This window comes from Dipodomys merriami, unplaced genomic scaffold, assembly GCF_024711535.1.
Source record: "Dipodomys merriami isolate MVZ:Mamm:240054 unplaced genomic scaffold, mDipMer1.0.p SCAF_11, whole genome shotgun sequence".
NCBI lineage: Eukaryota > Metazoa > Chordata > Mammalia > Rodentia > Heteromyidae > Dipodomys > Dipodomys merriami.
Window position 1 is genome coordinate 14,534,956 of NW_027202382.1, and position 19,311 is coordinate 14,554,266.

The window sequence follows — 19,311 nt, forward strand, 5'->3', positions numbered from 1 at the left end:
ATAGTTAACATTAAAAACAAAGTTCCCCTAGCATCTGTTAGACCACACCTTGTAACTGATTCAACAGTGTGTACAAGGATAAGCTTACAGACTGAAATGCTAAATGGACACTTCATTGTTATGCTGCTGGACTAACACTTTGTATTTAGCTGATAATTTGAAAAAGTTAATTTGTGATGCCTCTAATTTGTTGCCTCCACTTTTTTTTTTTTTTTTTTGGCCAGTACTGGGGCTTTAACTCAGGGCCTCAAGCTCTCACTTCTCCATTCAAGGCTGGCACTCTACCACTTGAGTCACACCTCCACTTCTGGCTTTTTTTTTTTTTTTGCAGATTAATTGGATAGTCTCTGCCTGGGTTGGCTCCAAACCAAGATCCTAGATCATCATAGTACTGACCCAGAAATACCCAAGTGGTTTACTCTGATATACCTATTGAGTAGATTATCTATACATGTATTTGGACCAAACTATGCAAGTAGAGCTCTAGAGGTATAGCACAGTGGTGAAAGTGCTTGTCTAGGATGCACAAACCCTCAAATGTATCTTTTTGCAAGCCTAGTGGGAACCTTAATCTAGTCTTGGTCAGGGCTCTATCTTAAAGTCTACATCAAATAAAGGTAGAGTGACAAATCTCTACATATACACCTATTACATGTATCAGGCTACACCCCCCACCCCCGCCCCTCCACCAGTGACATTATAAACATGGTGAGGCAATAGGAAATAATCATACTGACATTAACCAGTAGCATACGAAGGCTTAGCCTTACTTCCAAGACTTCAACTGGCAATGACAGGTAGCCCAAAGCCCTTCCCCCAAAAAGAAGCAGGAACAGTGGCCAGGACTCAGGCTCCATTTTGACCCAACGTTTATTGTCCTTTTACAACATGTCATTTTTTTTGGTTTAGAAACTGCTTGTGATTAGTTTTCCAACAGTAACTCAAAAGCATGTAAAATAAAATCAACCTACTCTCTATATAAACACCCAGCAACTGTGGGCCCTCACCCACCTACCCAGGTTGGCTAGGAGTAAGAGAGGGCTTGGGCAGCATTGAGTGAAGTGCAGATGCTTAACTGTAGGGGTAGTGGCAGAGCCCTGGTTCACACCCCAAAGGTTGCCTGCACTGTCCCAAACTACAACAGAAATGGCATAGGCCCAAGGCCCAAATCCCTGGTAATTGGTAATTCACTCTCCGCTTCCCAAATGAAAATCACTTTTATTTTATCGCTTTTGTTTTGTTTTTGCAACAGAAACCCCCTGTCCAGAGTCTGACTATAGCTGAACTGTTCAGACTGTGGAATGAAGCAGGCCACGGGCACATCCCTGGTCCCTCCTGAGCAAGTGCCCCCACCCCCAGGGAACAAGGTCCAACTAGGCCAGCTTGCTACATGCTGGCTACCGTCACTTAGCCATATAGGTCATCGTCATTGTCTTCTGTGTATACACTGCCACCTGTGCCACCTCCACTGCCCTGACTGGGGCCAGCTCCACCTTGGTTTCCTGAAGGGAATCTGTATATATGAGAACAATCAAAAATGAAGGTTAGTCTCTATAAAATTTTCACAACTTACCCCTTCTAGCCTTCTTAGGACTCATACCACCTTGTCTGTAACAACTGCCCATAGAAATTGTTCATTCATTGCCCCCAACAAAATTACCTGAAGCTGCCAAATCCTCGACTTTGCTGAAGAGTCTGAGCAAACATTTCATACTTCCGAATGTCATTGTCACTGACAGAACGGCGAGCAAAGCGCATGGCTTCCTCAAAGTGATCTCTGCGGATCTCTGGCACTGGATCATCCTCTTCTACTTCCTATAAAAATGGTGAGTACAGTCCACCAAACTAGTTAGGGTGCAATATGGACTCTTACTGGTTTACCCACTGTAGGTAGCTTCTGCCTCTCCAATCAGCCTAAGTAAAGGAAGTTGTCAGAATAAACTTTCAATCATTCAGTCACTGGTCTTTGCTTTAAAATTTGCCAGGACCTGGTGACTCATGCCTATAATCCTAGCTACTCAGGAGTTCAAAGCCAGCCCAGAAAAGTCCATGCACTCTCTTCTCTAATGAAACACACACAAAAAAAGGCTGACGTGTTGGGCTGGGAAGGTGGCTCAGTGGTAGAGCGCTTGCCTTGCATGCCTGAGGCCCTGGGTTCGATTCCTCAGCACCACATAAGCAAAAAAAAGAAAAAAGCCGGAAGTGGCGCTGTGGCTCAAGTGGTAGAGCACTAGCCTTGAGCTGAAGAGCTGAGGGACAGCACCCAGGCCCAGAGTTCAAGCCCCACAACCGGACCAAAAAAAAAAAAAAAAAAAAAAGGCTGACGTGGAGCTATGGGTCTATCCTTGTGCAAAAAACTCACAGGGACAATACCTAGGTCCTGAATCCAAACCCTATGACACACACACACACACACACACACACACACACACACACACACACACACACACACACACACACACACACACACACTCTCTCTCTCTCTCTCTCTCTCTCTCTCTCTCTCTCTCTCTCTCTCTCTCTCTCTCTCTCTCTCTCTCTCTTGTTCAATGTGTTCTTGCTGGGTGTCATCTGTAATCCTAGCCATTGGAAAGCTAATATAGGGAGGATCAGGGTACCAGTTCAGCCAAGCAAAAAAGTCTGCTTCATCTCAATGGAAGAAGTTCAGCTTGGTGGCATACGCCTGTCATTTTGGCTTCAGTGAAAAGCAAAAAATAAAACTGGCTAGGCACCAGTGGCTCATGCTTATAATCCTAGCTACTCAGAAAGCTGAGATCTGAGGATCAATGTCTGAAGCCGCCTGGGCAGTAAAGTCCCTGTGAGACTCTCATCTCCAATGAATCACTCAAAACTGGAATTGGCACTGTGGCTCAAGTGGTAGAACACAAGCCTTGAGCAAAAGAGCTCAGGGACAATGGCCAGGCCCTAAGTTCAAGCCCCACAACTGACAAAAAAAAAAAAAAAGGGAGAGAAAAAAAAAATTGTGCCAGGCGCCAGTGGCTCACATGTAATCCTAGCTCCTCAGGAGGCTGAGATCTGAGGATCACAGTTCACAGCCAGCCCAGGCAGGAAACTCCATTGAGACTCTTACCCCTAATAAACCACTAAAAAATCAGAAGTGGTTCTGTGGCTCAAGCGGTAGAGTGCTCAGCTTGAGCTGAAGAGTACAGGGAAAGCACCCGGGCCCAGAGTTCAAGCCCTACGGCTGACCAAAAAAAAAAAAAAAAAGGAAAAAAAAATTGGGATCCGGGTACACATCTCAAGTGATATCTCAAAAATAACCTGAGCAAGCTGGGCATCAATGGCTTATGCCTATAAGCCTAGTTATTCTGGAGGCTGAAATCTGAAGACTGAAGTTCAAAGCCAGTCTGGACAACAAAGTCTGTGAGCCTCTCCATCTCTAATTAATCATCAAAAAGCTAGCAGTAGAGCTATGGCTCAATATGCTAGAGTACTAGCCTTGAGCAAATAAGTTCAGGGGGGACAGCACCAGAGCAGAGTTCAAGCCAAGGACCAGCACATACATAACACACATAACACACAAAGCAAAAAAGAACTGGAAGTAAGACTCAATGGTACAATACTTAAGTACTGTCAGGAAGACAAACAAATGCAACCTGTCAATGCCTAATAGAAAAGGGAATACTATAGGTACAAGATTCAATTCACATCAGTGGTTGTCCCTGATGTGTTCCCAGGAAAGAGAGAAGATTCTGACTACAGTGGTCTGAGGCAACTTTTGGAAACAATAGAATTTACTCTATCTCAATTTTAGAAGTAATCACAGAAATTCCATGGAAACTGAATTTTAAAAGGTGCATGGGGCTAGGAAGGTGGCTCAGTGGTAGAGTGCTTGCCTCGCATGTATGAGGCCATGGGTTCGGATTCCTCATCACTACATAAGCAGAAAAAGCCAGAAGTGGCACTGTGCCTCAAATTGTAGAGCACTAGCCTTGAGCTGAAGAGCTGAGGGGCAGCGCCCAGACCCAAAGTTCAGGCCCCACAACCGACCAAAAAAAAAAAAAAAAAGGTACATCACTGCGCAATAATACCTCAATAAAGCCAAAAATTTAAAGAAATTATAAACAGCACTCAGTGTTTATCACATCTCATTTATACCCTAACCTAATAGTCCAGCTTCCAATTACATTTTTGTTTTTTTAAAAAAAGACAGGGGTATCACTATGAAGCCGAGGCTGGTCTAAATCATGCAATCATTATGCTTCAGCGTCCCACGTGCTGGGATTACAGATGGGTATCATCTCACCTGGCTCACATATACTCTTTTGTTATTGGTAGTACTAGGGTTTAAACTCAAAGACCTAAGGCATAGGTAGGAGCTCTAGCACTTGAGCCAGGACTCCCACCCTTTTTATTTTTCAGATAGAATCTTGCATTTTTGCATAGAGCCAGCCTCAGAGAGCTATTCTCCAACTTCAGCTTCTTGGGATGACAGGCTTGTTGTACCATTACGCATGCATTACCATGGAGACGGGATCTCAAGGCCAGGTGGGGTAGCCTTGAACAGTGGTTTCCCCCAGATCTCCACAATCAAGATGCTGAGGTAACAGGGTTGAGTCAGGCTTCCTAGCCCATACATTCTTAAATCCACCCAACTCTTTTCCATTCCTACAAGGCTACTCACAAGACCATATAACGGGAAAAGGGTACACAGACTTACCATGGCTGATGGGTTTGTCTGCCTTTCCCGCTCTCGCCTAATCTCACTCTCAATGGATTCACGAATGGCCAGTTTACAAGCACGTTGGCAAATCTCTGTCAGGTCAGCTCCAGAAAAGCCATTAGTCATTTTAGCCAAGAACTCCAAATCTACATCCTAAAAGAGGCACAAAAGCAACCTTAGCATTTAGCGTTTTCTCCTCTGGAGTACTTTCATCTTTGGACTACCCAAGCACTCCCAACTCCAGTTTCTTTTATCTACTGCCACTCCATATTGTTGTCTAGACAATTCTAATACTCCTAAATCTTCCATCTTCCTTCCATACCAGTCCCAGCCCCAAAAATCCCCAATGGGATCTAAGAACACTTCACATCAGCTTCACAGAAGTCCTTAAATCCTAAGACCCTGAACCTGCCTTGGCAACTGGGGACTTGCGCAGGTTGGCCTTGAGGATGGCAACACGAGATTTCTCATCTGGAAGTGGGATATAGATGAGCTGATCAAGGCGGCCAGGTCTTAGGATGGCAGGATCAATGATGTCAGGCCGGTTGGTAGCGCCGATGATAAACACATTCTTTTTTGTAGACATGCCATCCATTTCTGTCAGAATTTGGTTGATGACTCGATCAGCAGCCCCACCACCATCTCCAATATTACCACCACGAGCCTTTGCAATGGAATCCAGCTCATCAAAGAAAAGCACACAAGGGGCAGCTTGGCGTGCCTATGAGACAGAAAAACTGATTCAAAAACGTAACTCGATCTCTCAGGCCAAAATTTCAATGCCCAACTGTCAGCTGTCAGCAATAAGCTTTTGATTCTCCTACAGAAACAGCCTCGAGTCCTACCCAAGCATGTGAAAACATAGTGCAGCCTTTATAGCTCACCTTGTCAAAGATTTCCCTGACATTGGCCTCAGACTCCCCAAACCACATGGTGAGTAGCTCAGGACCTTTGATGGAGATGAAGTTGGCCTGGCATTCATTAGCAATGGCTTTAGCCAGCAAAGTTTTTCCACAGCCAGGAGGTCCATAGAAAAGAACTCCTTTGGAGGGTGTCATACCAAACTTGAGGAATTTGTCTGGGTGCTCCACAGGATACTTAGGAGGGGGAAAAAAAGGAAAATTTAAGGCTATCACCATATTTTAAAGTAAAACTTACCAATCAGAAACTTTCCTTCCTTCCACTACTTCATAGTTTTTCCTATGGTCTAGGTTCCAAATTCTCTAAGCTCCCCAGTGACTCAAACTAGAAAACAGCAAACAGGCATCTGACTTGCACTCAGTGAGTATGTCAACACCAAGACCACCTAGGTCACTACCAATACACTGCAGCAGTAACCTACCCTAGACTACGTTATCCTACCTGGACCAACTCCTGAAGCTCCCGTTTGACATCTTCCAGGCCCCCGATGTCTTCCCAGGTTACTTGTGGCACCTCCACAACAGTTTCCCGCAGTGCTGATGGATTGCTCTGACTCAAAGCCCACTAAGAAAGAAGGAAATAACTGGAGATGAGACTTACTATAGAAGGAGGTCAAAGTGTGTTTGTACTTAAGTTGGTGTGGTCCTTACCCTGAAGTCATCCATAGTAACTGCCAGGGAGTTCATGACCTCAGCATCAATGGTCTCATCCTCTAAATCAATGAGATCCATCTTCTTGCGGATGGCCTGAAGAGCAGCCTCGGAGCACAGGGCTGCCAAGTCAGCACCCACATGCCCATGAGTCTCATTGGCTACCTGCAGAGAGAAGATCCACTTGCCTTGGGAAGCTCAGATGTAATAGAATCCTGGTCCCTTACTCTATTTCTGGGTCCTTCAATTGCTTTGAACACATATATTACACTGGCTATGGGATAAGTACTCAAACCTAGTCTTGGGAGATGGAAATAAAGCTGTTCCAACAACATTGGTTTGTATTTTTATATACCATCAACTGTGAAACAGGCTAAATCCCTGGATTCAGTCTAAGATTGCTTCCTTTTCCCTGCCCAAATGAACACCAATCTCCTTCCACCTTTTGCTTGGTTTTTAAATAATCTCTCACTATGTAACCACAAACTCAAGATCCCCTTTGCCCCATCCTCACAGAGTGCTGGGATTAGCAGCCCAGCTTCTGTCATCTTAAGCTTATATATCCCTAACCAGGTCCATATCAAATTTCTGGAAATAGATATATACTATTTCCTGGCCAGTCATCATCACTCCACCTGTTCCAGATCCACATCATCTGCCAACTTCATGTTCTTGGTATGGATCTGAAGAATTTCCAAGCGTCCTGTAGCATCAGGGATTCCAATATCTACTTCCCTGTCAAAGCGACCTGTAGAATAGTGTATGAATATAAGACATGGTTCATTCTCTGGTCCAGATGGCAAAAGGGGCATCACCAGCTATCTTAGGATTCCTCTAGTGTTAGCAGTTTAAAAGCTCCATGGCCTGAGAAACCCCTCAATTATTCTAGATAGAATGTTAAAGAGAAAGAAAAAGAATCCCAGTGGCATATTACTGCAAAGCTTCAAGAAAACTTCAAGATTAAATTAGATAAAGGACCAAGGTGGGAATCAAGGATATTTAGTCCAGTATAACTATAATCTCCCATGAGTAAGGTGTGTGCTGAAAGAAATCAGGGGTTCTTACCAAATCGTCGTAGAGCTGGGTCAATGCTGTTGGGTCTGTTGGTTGCTGCCATAACTATTACATGTGCTCTCTGCTTTAGGCCATCCATGAGAGTCAGTAACTGTGATACAATACGTCGCTCCACCTCCCCGTGAGTCTGTCAGGACAGGATATCTGGTTAGAAGCTAAGTCAGGACTTTTCAACCCCCCATTCATCCCCTCGGGTAAACTCCTACCTTTTCTCTTTTGGGAGCAATAGCATCAAGCTCATCAATGAAGATAATAGCAGGAGCATTCTTTTCAGCTTCCTCAAAGGCTTTACGAAGGTTGCTCTCAGACTCACCAGCCAACTTACTCATAATCTCAGGACCTGAAAGGATATGGAATAGAGACAATGACAAAACTATATCTTTCCCGATCACAACAGAAATGTTATCTTGGTTGTTCAGTCCAGAAACAGGCCCTGGGTGAGAAGGTGGTAACCTCTGCTTCTCTCAACCTGTACCACTTATTGTCCCACTGGCAAGCCAGGCGCCAGTGACCCACGCCTGTAATCCTAGATACTCAGGAGGCTGAGATCTGAGGATCACAGTTCAAAGCCAGTCTGGACAGAAAAGTCTGTGAGACTGTTATCAATAAACCACTAGAGGGGCTGGGAAGGTGGCTCAGTGGTAGAGCGCTTGCCTTGCATGCATAAGGCCCTGGGTTCGATTCCCCAGCACCACATAAGCAAAAAGAAAAAAAGCTGGAAGTGGCGCTGTGGCTCAAGTGGTAGAGCGCTAGCCTTGAGCTGAAGAGCTGAGGGACAGTGCCCAGGCCCAGAGTTCAGGCCCCACGACCAGACCCAAAAATAAATAAATAAATAAATAAATAAACCACTAGAAAACCAGAAGTGGCGCTGTGGCTCAAGCGGTAGAGCACTCTCCTTGAGCTGAAGAGCGCAAGGATTAGTGCCCAAGCACAGAGTTCAAGCCCCACGACCAACAACAACAACAACAACAAAAAGCTACCAGGGCAGACAGAAGCCAAGGGACTTGGTATAACTTTCCCCCAGAGTTGAAATTGTAAGGATAAAAGCAGATTCTTGGGACTGCTGGCCATAGCAGAAAGCAGAATATAACTGGACCTCTATCAGGTAAATATTATTCTAAGAGCCAAATCATCTCAAACCATCATTCGTAAGCCCAAATTTTATTCTCAAATATAAAAATATGTACCTTTTGATTCCTCATTTCAATTTGTTCCTCCTACACAATCTTTATCACCATCTTTTTTCCACAATCTTTTTCAAGGAAGGGGAAAAGGGACAAGAGAACACCAGTATAAAGTATCTTCACCTTATTGCTATGTACTCTACCAGAAGACGGTAAAGTATATACAAAGACATGGATACAAATGGATGAGTCCATAAACTGCCCAGCTCAGAATTGGGTCTAGCAAGATACTAGACAGACCAGCTCTTACCATTGATCAGGAAGAAGAAGGCTCCAGTCTCATTTGCCACAGCTCGAGCAATCAGGGTCTTTCCTGTTCCAGGAGGTCCATAGAGCAAGATTCCTCGAGGAGGCTAAGGACCAACAGAGAGTATAGACAAAAGGGCTGAAGCGGTAGAGTAAGCGTAAGACCCTGAGCTCAAACCTCAGTACCACCAAAATAAATAAATAAATAAAATGCAGTGTGACTGGTTCTGAATCCCATATCCTCTCAATCCTACCTATCTCTAAAACAGCTTAGCTAATCTCTAGAAAGGATGAAAATACAGGTTCAACCCTGACACCATTAAGAATGAGCTCTTAAGGCGGGCACTGGTGGCTCATACCTGTAATCCTAGCTACTCAGGAGGCTGAGACCTGAGGATCACATTCAAAGCCAGCTCAGGCAGGAAAGTGGGCAGGAAAAGTCCGTGAGACTCTTATCTCCAATAAACCACTAGAAAACTGGAAGCGGTGCCATGGCTTAAGTTGTAGAGTGCTCGCCTGGAGCTGAAGAGCTGAGGGACAGTGCCCAAGCCCAGAGTTCAAGCCCCATGACCCACCAAAAAAAAAAAAAAAAAAAAAAAAAAGAAATGAGCTCTTGAGTTGGGTAAAAGTATCTCACAAAAGGCTGAGATTTGCAGAATCATGACCAGACTCTAGTCCAGATTTTGCTGTAAAAATTATTCTCCAAATTATCTAAATCAATCTGGGCAGTACGTATGGCTCTAGTGGTAAAGCAACAGCTGAATAAGCAAACCATGAAAATACCAGGCCTTAAGTCCAAACCCCAGTACCAGAAAAAAAAAATCTAAAGGCTTGAACTTCTAGAATTGCATCCCTTCCTGTGCATCTTTATGCACAGGAAAAAAATCTATTTTCTTCACTGTTAGAGGTCCAATGATCATAATCTTTCAGAATTTTATTATCAGTTCTAAAGGCTTTTCCTTATAGTCACTCACAAGTTTTCCTATTTAAAGCTGTCATTTCTGTGGCTTCATCCATAGGCAGGACACTGAAACTCCCCACACAGAAGACTACTGTTTCATGCTTACCAGGTAAAGTAGTAAATCCATATTCTGTGTCTTGTGATATAGAAAGGATTAGTAAGCTATACTTTAGACTACCAGTTCTCAGATGTGTAAAGACTTACAACCCTAAGATTATTTGTTCCTCCAATCTGAGCCAAGTATAAAAACAGTCTAAAGGATTAAGTGCCTGAATAGTCATTAGTCATCACTAGAGATAAGATTCTACGGAGCTCACCTTTACACCAATTGCTTTAAAGAGTGCAGGATGTCTCAAAGGCAGCTCTACCATCTCCTTTATCTGAGCTAGCTGCTTCCTACAGCCACCAATGTCATCATATCCTACTTCATTCAAGGATTCTTCTTCATCCTGAATATGAAGGAAAAAAAGACAAGAATACTATGAGTAGGTCTTCTCCAAATCATTTTAATATCTGTTGTGGAAAAATCTGCTATATATGATTTTTTTTAAAGGGACTTGCCTCAAAAAACTACTACAATGGGTACCAATGGCACATGCCTGCCATCCTAGCCACACAGGAATCTGAGATCTGAGAATTAGTCCAAAGCCAGCTCTAGCAGTAAAGTCTGTGAGTATCTACCTCCAATTAACCACCAAAAGCTAGAAGCAGAACAGTGGCTGTGACTCCAGTAATAGAGCGCTAGCTCTGAGCAAAAGAGATCAGGTCACCATCTAGGCCCTGTGTTCAAACCCCAAGACTGGCACAAACAACAATAACAACAAAACCTACAAAAATCTTAAGAAGTCTAGCACAATCCTTCCATTTCACACAGTCCTGTCTTACTAGGAACTATGACTCCCTAAAATCTACAACTAGAAACCCTAGAATGGACACAGAAGCCAGTATGCTATCATCAGCTTTACTTCAAAAATTTTCCCAGGGCTGGGAATGTAGCTTAGTGGTGGAGCGCTTGCCTGGCATGCATGAAGCCCTGGTTTCGATTCCTCAGTACCACATACACAGCAAAAACTGGAAGTGGCACTGTGACTCAAATGGTAAAGCACTAGTCTTGAGCAAAAAGAAGCTCAGAGACAGCACCCAGGCCCTGAGTTCAAGCTCGGAACAGGCAAAAAAAAAAAAAAAAAATTTAAATCCCAGTATCAGCTAGCAGTGGTGGCACATGCCTGTAATTTAGCATTTGGAAGGCTAAAGTAGGAAGATAAGTAAGTCTGAGGCCATGCTAGCCTCCACAGCAAGTTCTGAGCCAGCCTAGGCTACACAGTAAGACCTTGTCTCAAAATACCAGAAGAGAAGAGGGACAGGGAAGAAGAGAAGGAAGTAGGGGGAAAAGAAAGGAATGAGGAAAGCTGTGGAAAGCCTGTAATCCTAGCTATTCAGGAGACTGAGATCTTTCCGAGGCAGGCAAGTCCATGACAATCTTATCTCCAACTAACCACCAGAAAACTGGGAAGTAGCACTGTGGCTCAAAGTGGTAGAGTGCTAGATTACTTCAGCACAAAAGCTCAGGACAGTACCCAGGCCCTGAGTTCAAGCCCCACAACTGACAAAAAAAAAAAAGAAAAGAAAAAAAATGGAGTAAGAAGTAAGGGAACAGAATTATCTCAATCACCTATATTTTGGTTCCAATTTAAAATTCCTAGTGTTGAGTTTTCTCAAGAAAACTCAGGCCCAGAAATAGCTGGAAGTTTTCTCACTTCCAAAAACAACTTAGTTCCAAAAAACACCAGTTCTGATCATTACTACATGACTGCCACATTGAGTAATAATGAAGTTAAGTACTGGGGTCAGGAAGAAACTCACCTCTCGTTTGATAGGTTCCCCTTCACAGTGGATCACTGTGTCTGGAGCAACAATACAGTAAGGGCTAGGATCTGTTTCTACTACTTTGAACTCCACAGCACGCATTCCACCCCGGACAAGGAAAATGTCTCCTATAAAAGCAAGCAGTACAAGTGCAATTAGATGTATCAAGCATAAAACCAAATCAGAATTCCTCATGAGATTCCAGGATCTACAAAATCAAGCTCACTAAATATTTTCCTCTCACTTAGGGTCTTACTAAGACCATGGTAAGAGTAAAAATTATTCAATTTAACAACCCTGTCGCTCAAGAATACAATGAAAAGAACCGAATGTTTTGACTTCTAAACCTAGGTAATCCAAGCTTTTACTCCAACCACCAATGGTAGAGTTATGCATTTTGAAGTGTAATACAGTAAAATGAACCACCTTCTTCAAAGATCCTAAGGATAGTTTACTCTCCTGGAGCAGAGAGAGACAGAGTCAGGAGAGACTATGAACATATGCGTAGGATGCATGTGTGAGCACGTGCGCACACACGCACACATGCACACATATGAAATGAGATGGAGTTGTTTCAGTCTTTACTCTTAAGTATCCCTATGTAACTATTTTTAGGCTTAGCTCAGTTCCTATAATTATATCTCACCTTTTCGAATGGGTCGATAAGCTTCCAGGAAGTACGGCTTAAGGTATACCTCAAAGAGATTGCCAGTGATGCCTTCCACCGTGTCATCGATGGGTAGCACATGGATGCGTTTGCCGTACTTCACATCAGGGCATGGCTGGATGCTGAGGATGACAAGCAGACTCCACATTACCAACCACACTGTAGTCCCAAGCACTGGGTGTCCGATAAGGCCTGGCACAGACAGCTGATGGCAAGCGAAAGAGAAAAGGCAGGATGGCTTTAGGTGAAGAGCAGAAGGAGAACAAGTTGGAGTGAAGGCAAAGGAACAGCCAAGCAGAACCAAGATAGATCACACTCAGGATGAGGTAACAGGAGAAGCCACTTGAAGAGACTGCTAGGGTAATCCACTCCTCATCAATGAGCCAAAAATAAGAAAGACTTGCACAGCTCTACCACTGGGGTCTTCAATAAACAATGGTCAAGAATGATCCCTTCTGGGCTGGGAATGTGGCTTAGTGGTAGAGTGCTTGCTTAGCATGCATGAAGTCCTGGGTTTGATTCCTCAGTACCACATAAACAGAAAAGGCCAAAAGTGCTGTGGCTAAAGTGGTAGAGTGCTAGCCTTGAGCAAAAGAAGCTCAGGGACAGTCCCCAGGCCCTTCATTCTAGTCCTAGGACTGGCAAAAATAAAAAAAAAAAAGGATGATCCTTCCTAGCCAATATTGGTAACCCCAATATTACCTCCTGTAAGAAAAGGTTTTAGTTGGCTAAGACTAAGTTGGAAATAGAAATGGAAAAACAATCTCAGCCATGTGGTCAGAACACCTTAAGAAAGTCACATATTTTTTGGGGAAAAATGCATGATACATAAAACTCTATGAAAAAACAATCTGAAAAAAAACAGTCTGAAATTCTACCAGTTTGGGAATGTCTCTTGTCTACAGTTATATTAAGAACAAGCAAAATCTGGCACTGGAATAATCTGTGATTTGGCTCCAACTACATTTATCTTCTAGTTTTACTTACGATTCCTTAAAAGAATTGCCAGAAGTTCACCTTCCATCTTCACACTTTCACCTCATTCTAACCCTATCATAAAGCATTAATTGAACATGGTAGTTTATAGGAGTAATTACCACGTTCAGATATTATACCTTCAAATGGCACTTCAGCCATTTAGGCATGGCCAGTGGCTCATGCCTATAATCCTAGCTACTCAGAAGGCTGAGATCTGAGAGTCAAGATTCGAAGCCAGTCTGTACAGCCAAATCGGTGAGATTATTACCTAGAATTAGCTAGCAAAGTGCTGAGACTGGAAGTTTGGCTCAAGTGATTAAGCCTGGCTTTGAATGAAAAAGCCCAGCAAGAGCTCAAGGTCCTGTGTTCAAGCACCAGTATTAGCATGCTTGCACATGTGTGCACACACACTTCTGGTAGGAAAGAATACAGATATCAATAAAATTACAAGAATATTAACTTATCCCAAGGAGCATGTAAATGTAATAAAAAGTCTATGGCAGAACTAAAACCTAAAGATAATCTGAATAGTGGCACTATGGCTCAAAGTGACAGAGCACTAGCTTTGAGCAAAAGAGCTCAGAGACAGTGCCTACGCACAAATTCAAGCCCCCACAACCAAACCAAAAACAAAAAAGAAAGAGTAAGAGAAGCCAGGTGCTGGTGGCTCACACCTGTAATCCTAGCTACTCAGGAGGCTGAAACCCAAGGATCACAGTTCAAATTCAGTCTGTGCAGGAAAGTCCATGAGACTCTTATCTTCAATTAACCCCCAGAAAACTGGAAATGGCACTGTGGCTCAAAGGGTAGAGTCCTAGATTTGAGCAAAAAGAGGAACAAGTGCCCAATACCTGAGTTCAAGCTTGATGACCAATTAAAGAAAATAATAATAATAATCCTAAAGCTTGGGTTTTCACATGTCTGTCCTTCTAAGAATTTCATTCTAGAGCAAGGGAGGGGGGACATTATCCAAAAGAAATATACTCATTACCTGACCTATGTAACTGTAATTTCATTGTACATCACCTTTATAATAACAATAAAAAAAAGTTAAAAAGAAAAATTGTAGGCCGGGCGCTGGTGGCTCATGCCTGTAATCCTAGCTACTCAGGAGGCTGAGATCTGAGGATCACGGTTCAAAGCCAGCCCGGGCAGGAGAGACCGTGAGACTCCTATCTCCAGTAAAACCACCAGAAAACCGCGCTGTAGCTCAAGTGGTAGAGCGCTCGCCTTGAGCTGAAGAGCTAAGGGACAACGCCCAGGCCCAGAGTTCAAGCCCCACGACCGACAAAAAAAAAAAAAAAGAAAAATTGTAGGAAAAAAAAGTAGGTTTAATTGGAAAACAACAACAACCATTTCATCCTGGTTCTAATGCAGGAGGGGAGATTTCTGTACCCATAGCAGGCTATATACACACTTTATACACATACCTGATGACATCCCCTAGGCGTACTCGAAGGTTATTCCGAACAACTCTATTCATTCGAATCTTCTCATCAGAACATGTGTCATCAGAAAGCACAATGCACACAGCTTCCCGCCTCTTCTTTCCCTTCAGCAATACTGTGTCACCACGGAACAACTGCAGTTCATCCATCTTGGGCTAAGGGAAAAATGGTTAAGAACCTTAAGGTTACTGGGCAGGCAGCAACCCTAGAGTTTAGAATTTCCAGGAAACCCCACTCTACAAAAATGAAAAAACTCCCTCAAACAAGTGCTAGATGGTGGACTCATCTTACCTGGGACAGGGACACCACACTGTTGTCCTCATTGATGGCTTCATCAACAATTAAACGGTTGGGACGGTTCTTCTGTTTGAGAATGGCTGTTGATAAGTCATCACCTTTTGAACTACAAGGTAGAAATAAGTTAGGCCCACTAGATATTCTGGCCTCAGGGGCCCCACCAGTCTCTAAAACTCACACCTATTCCTACACCAAACAGCTCAGAAGAATGAAATCCAGTCAATGTTACAAGGAACAATATCCAGCATGTATTACATTCACTGTTTTAGTAGCTCAGTACTCTGAGCACCTCAATTTCTGTTGCTGGACCCCAAGTGATTACCAAAGACAAGAAACTATAAAAAATAACAGACATACAAATAGAAGCTAAATACCAACTAGATGGGGAAAAACAATGAAGCAGTAACATTGATAAAGATACACTGCACTTATAAAATGACATGCTGAATTGAAATCCCTTGTTACAACTAAAGATTGAAAAAAATCAGAGAAATGAAAGTAGTTTTAAACTGTATAGAACAGCAGTTGGGAACAGAAGCTCTAGATCTACTAAATTTGAATCTAAATACTTTTGTGATTGTAATCTTGGGCAAGTTAATCTCTCAGGATTGTTTAGTTCCCCAACCTACCACAGAGGTTCATTGTTTTAAGTAAGAAGAGGAACATAAACATAATATAATGCCTAACATATGGAATCACAACTACCTTCAAAGAACAAGCTCTGCTAAGCTTCTGAGGGAATAGAGTGAACCATACAACTTCCCCTAGGGCTCAAGGAGGCCCCCAAGTCCCAAAAAGAAATTCTTGGGACAAAGGAGAATTATTAAAACTACTCTACCCTTCTCACAAGATAAACCTGTTGAGTTTCAAGAGCGGTTCAAACCTATAATACTAGCTACTCAAGAGGCTGAGCTCTGAGGATCACGTTTCCAAGCCAGCCCAGGCAGGACTCTTATCTCTAATTAATCACCAAAAAGCTGGAAGTGGAGCTGTGTCTTAAGTGGTAGAGCACTAGCTTTGAGCAAAAACAAATAAAAATTCAGAGACAGGACACAGGACCTGAGTTTAAACCCCGGGATGGCATTAAAAAAAAAAAAAAAGGCAAAACCAAGAAATGCTGAAACATGGGGGAAAAAAAAATCAAATCCATCTCACTCAAATCAAAATTGCATCTAAACTAACTTTTTATTATTCCTAGAAGCTATTCACTGGACAGTGACACCAATTTCTGATTTCTCAAGTTCAACCTCTGGCTTTTGCTTATTAACAGTTATTAAGTTCTTTGAAGAGCTACTTCCTCTTACCAAGGCTCAAGAAAATGTGAATATTAACTCAAAGAGAGAAGCTAAACAATGGAAAGGAGTGGTCCAGGTACTGGTGGCTCAAGCTTGTAATCCTAGCTACTCAGGAGGCAGAGATCTGAGGATGAAGGTGCAAAGCCAGTGGGAAAGTCTGTGAAACTAACTAGCAAAAAAGCATGAAGTGGAGCTCTGGCTCAAGTACTAGAGCACTAGCCTTGAGTTCAAACTCCAGGATGGACACCAAAAATTTAAAAAGGGCAGGGGGGAAAAACAAGTATTTCTTCAACAAATTAATGTATGTCTATCAAGCATCAGGCACTATTCTAGGAGCTGGGCATAATTATCAAAACTAGACTATTGCCACTGATAATTTAATTATGTATGTAAGCTTCCTCACTCTCCCCCACATTGTGCTCTTACAAGTTTGCTGTATCTTTAACAGCTTTTAAACTAGTTTCCAAATGTAGTTGGTTTTCAAAGAGTTCCAGTGGCTCTCATCTATAATCCTAGCTACTCAGGAAGCTGAGATCTGAGGATCACAGCTCAAAGCCAACCCAGGCAGAAAAAGTCCCCGAGACTCATCTCCAATTAACCACTCAAAAACCAGAAGTGGAGCTGTAGCTCAAAGTGGTAGAGAGCATTAGCCTTGAGCAAAAGAGCTCAGGGACAGCACCCAATCCCTGAGTTCAAGCCCTACAACTGATTAAAAAAAAAAAAGGAAGTTTGTTTTCTCATCTCTAACCTGTGACCCTCAGCCCAAGATTCACTGCCACTTGGGGCACAAGGCTGCAGAAAAGGTGGATTCCTTCCAAGTTCACCAACATTCAATCATGGTCAATGTATGTAAGCCCTTCAATTGTTCTACTCCACTCAATCCATTAAAATACCTTTGCATTATTCATTGCCTTACTGTGTAACACCCCTCTGTAGAGCATCTTTACAATAAAATGAAATTTTTTTTAAAAAATACCCTTGCAAAAAGTCTGTCCATCCTCCTGACTTACAAGACTAGGACTGGAGAAAAATGAAACACCAGATGCCCTAAATCATCAGTTCGTATTTTAATCCCAAAGTTCAACTTTAAGGAAACTAGTCTGGCCTACCTTCTTGACTGGCTCTATAGAGCGCTTATGCCCTTCTTCACCTAAGGTAAAGACTTCTAATTGCCCATCTATTTACAGTGATCAGACAGAAATGGCTTGAGTGAATTCAGCCTGACGATGGCAATCCTAGATGTTGAGAACATCTCCTATTGTCTTCTACATGACTCAGGCCCTTCCCAGAACCCCCAACAGGCCACAGGAGACTTGGAGGAGGTTCAGTAGGGCAATCAAGCCAACCTAGAAATTGGAAACTGCCAGGTTCCAAGAGATTTCTTTTTCTTTTTTTGAACAAAGGTCTCACCTGATAGCTAGGCTGACCCTTATCTGCCTTTGTCTTCTCCAAAATGGGATTATAGAAATGGACCACCACACCAGGCTTAAATATTTTTAGTTTTGAAAACAAAGGATTGCACATTAGATAAAGTATTTGAAGTATTAAATGGTACTTTCAACTAAGCAACTGAAGAATACTTCACACTAACATGAAATTAGAGAAATACCTTAAAAAACTAATCTTGTCAAAGCAGGAGTGATTTACATAGCAGAGTTTCTGTAGGCTGGTTGGACTTCCTTTTTTTTGCCCCTCCCCTTCTTTTTTAGCATCTAAAGCTCTAGATTCTAAACTGAACGTGTACAGGGGACCAGGTTTTGTCTGATACGTGCTTTCCTGAGTGAGACTGTGTGTCTGTTGAAGAGTTAAGGCACCGAAAGCTGAGATATAGGAAACAATAAAATACACTACTGAGACAGGAACTTCATAAAGGACCTAAAATAGTAAATTCCTTCACGCCCATCTCCTTATAATGTAAGAAAAACTAAAGTTTCCTTGTATTTACAACAGCTTAAAGTGGGAGGGGGGCCCAAAGTGAAAAGCAGGGTGTACTCTCTCTCAAGAGCCCCTTACCCAGAAGCCAGGTCGTCCCCACCTCCACACAGACCAGCAAGGGCTTCCTCGAGTTCGCCGGCCACCACCTGGCCCGGCTTCCTCGGACCCAGCGTCAGCCAGGGTCCCAGTACTCCCGAGGCCTTCACGTGGCCCCAAGTCCACGCCCACCGGGCCCTGCTGGGGCTCTGGCTCGCCCGTCCTGCTCTTTTCGGGAACTTTAGGTCTCCTGCTAGTGGTCAGAAGATTTACAAATAGGGGCACCAGGGTCTCGGGGCTCTACTCCAGCAGTGTATTCCCGAAGGCCTAGCTAGGCCGAGACGGCCGTTCCAAGAGAGCCAATCAGGTCGGCTGGGGCCTGCATGACACAGCACGATCTCGCCCAGGCTCCGACCCAGGCCCAACGCAAGCCCGACCTAAGGGGAGCGCGGGAGGGCGCAGCCTGGCCCCAAGGGCCCACTTGCACCGCCTCCCTCGCCTTCCTTCGCCCTCCTTCCCCAGTCTCCACCTCGCAGACGCGCCCCCGAACAGGCCTCGCCGGGCCTACCCAGCGCGGCGGGTCTCGCGGCGCGCGCCGCCACAGCCGGCGGCGGGCACGCGCACACACTCACTCGGCTCCAGAAGCCATGGCGCGCGCCTCTCCTGGTCGGCGGCTGTGGCGGCCCGCGGGTAACGGCTACGAGAGTGGCAGGCGACCGACTTGGCCGGAACAGGACTCTCCCAGGAAAGGGACGAGCAGCAGCGACAATCCCGCAGGCAGCCTCCCTCTTGTTTCCTCCCAGCAGCACCAGGGCGGTGGGCGTACGGACAGGAGACGCTGGCTCCTGATCCGCGAGGGGGGAAGCGGCAGCGACGACCCAGACCACGGCAGCAAACGCTTGGCTGAGACTGAGTCGAGAAGAGCCGAATCATCGGAAGGAAAGCTGCTGGCACCTTAGCCAATCAGCGGCTTGCTTTTGGACTTGTGCCCGCCTCTCCATGCCTCTCCCCAGCAACCCACGGGACACAGCCAATCACAAAATTCGTTTATGGCCTGGCTCCCGCCTCA

The 19,311-nt window shown here is 44.0% G+C and overlaps 1 protein-coding gene across 1 annotated transcript; it reads right to left on the minus strand.

Annotated features, from left to right (window-relative positions):
• Positions 1 to 852: 852 nt before the first annotated feature.
• Vcp (valosin containing protein) lies at positions 853 to 19,226 on the minus strand. Its single transcript, XM_070009307.1, has 17 exons — positions 18,875 to 19,226; positions 14,971 to 15,082; positions 14,662 to 14,834; positions 12,233 to 12,375; positions 11,584 to 11,714; positions 10,038 to 10,169; positions 8,764 to 8,866; positions 7,536 to 7,669; positions 7,321 to 7,456; positions 6,891 to 7,003; positions 6,256 to 6,420; positions 6,047 to 6,169; positions 5,569 to 5,781; positions 5,097 to 5,405; positions 4,682 to 4,837; positions 1,661 to 1,815; positions 853 to 1,513 (listed from the first exon to the last, which is right to left on the minus strand). The coding sequence occupies exons 1-17, from the start codon at positions 18,889 to 18,891 to the stop codon at positions 1,408 to 1,410; spliced, it is 2,421 nt and encodes an 806-aa protein (XP_069865408.1). The 5' UTR covers positions 18,892 to 19,226; the 3' UTR covers positions 853 to 1,407.
• Between the last annotated feature and the right edge of the window lie 85 nt (positions 19,227 to 19,311).

Coding starts and splice junctions, on each gene's coding strand:
- Vcp (XM_070009307.1), bottom strand. Junction 6,421..6,890: donor ATGATGTGGATCTGGAACAG/GTGGAGTGATGA, acceptor TTCTCTCTGCAG/GTAGCCAATGAGACTCATGG. Junction 1,816..4,681: donor AGACAAACCCATCAGCCATG/GTAAGTCTGTGT, acceptor CCATTTTTATAG/GAAGTAGAAGAGGATGATCC.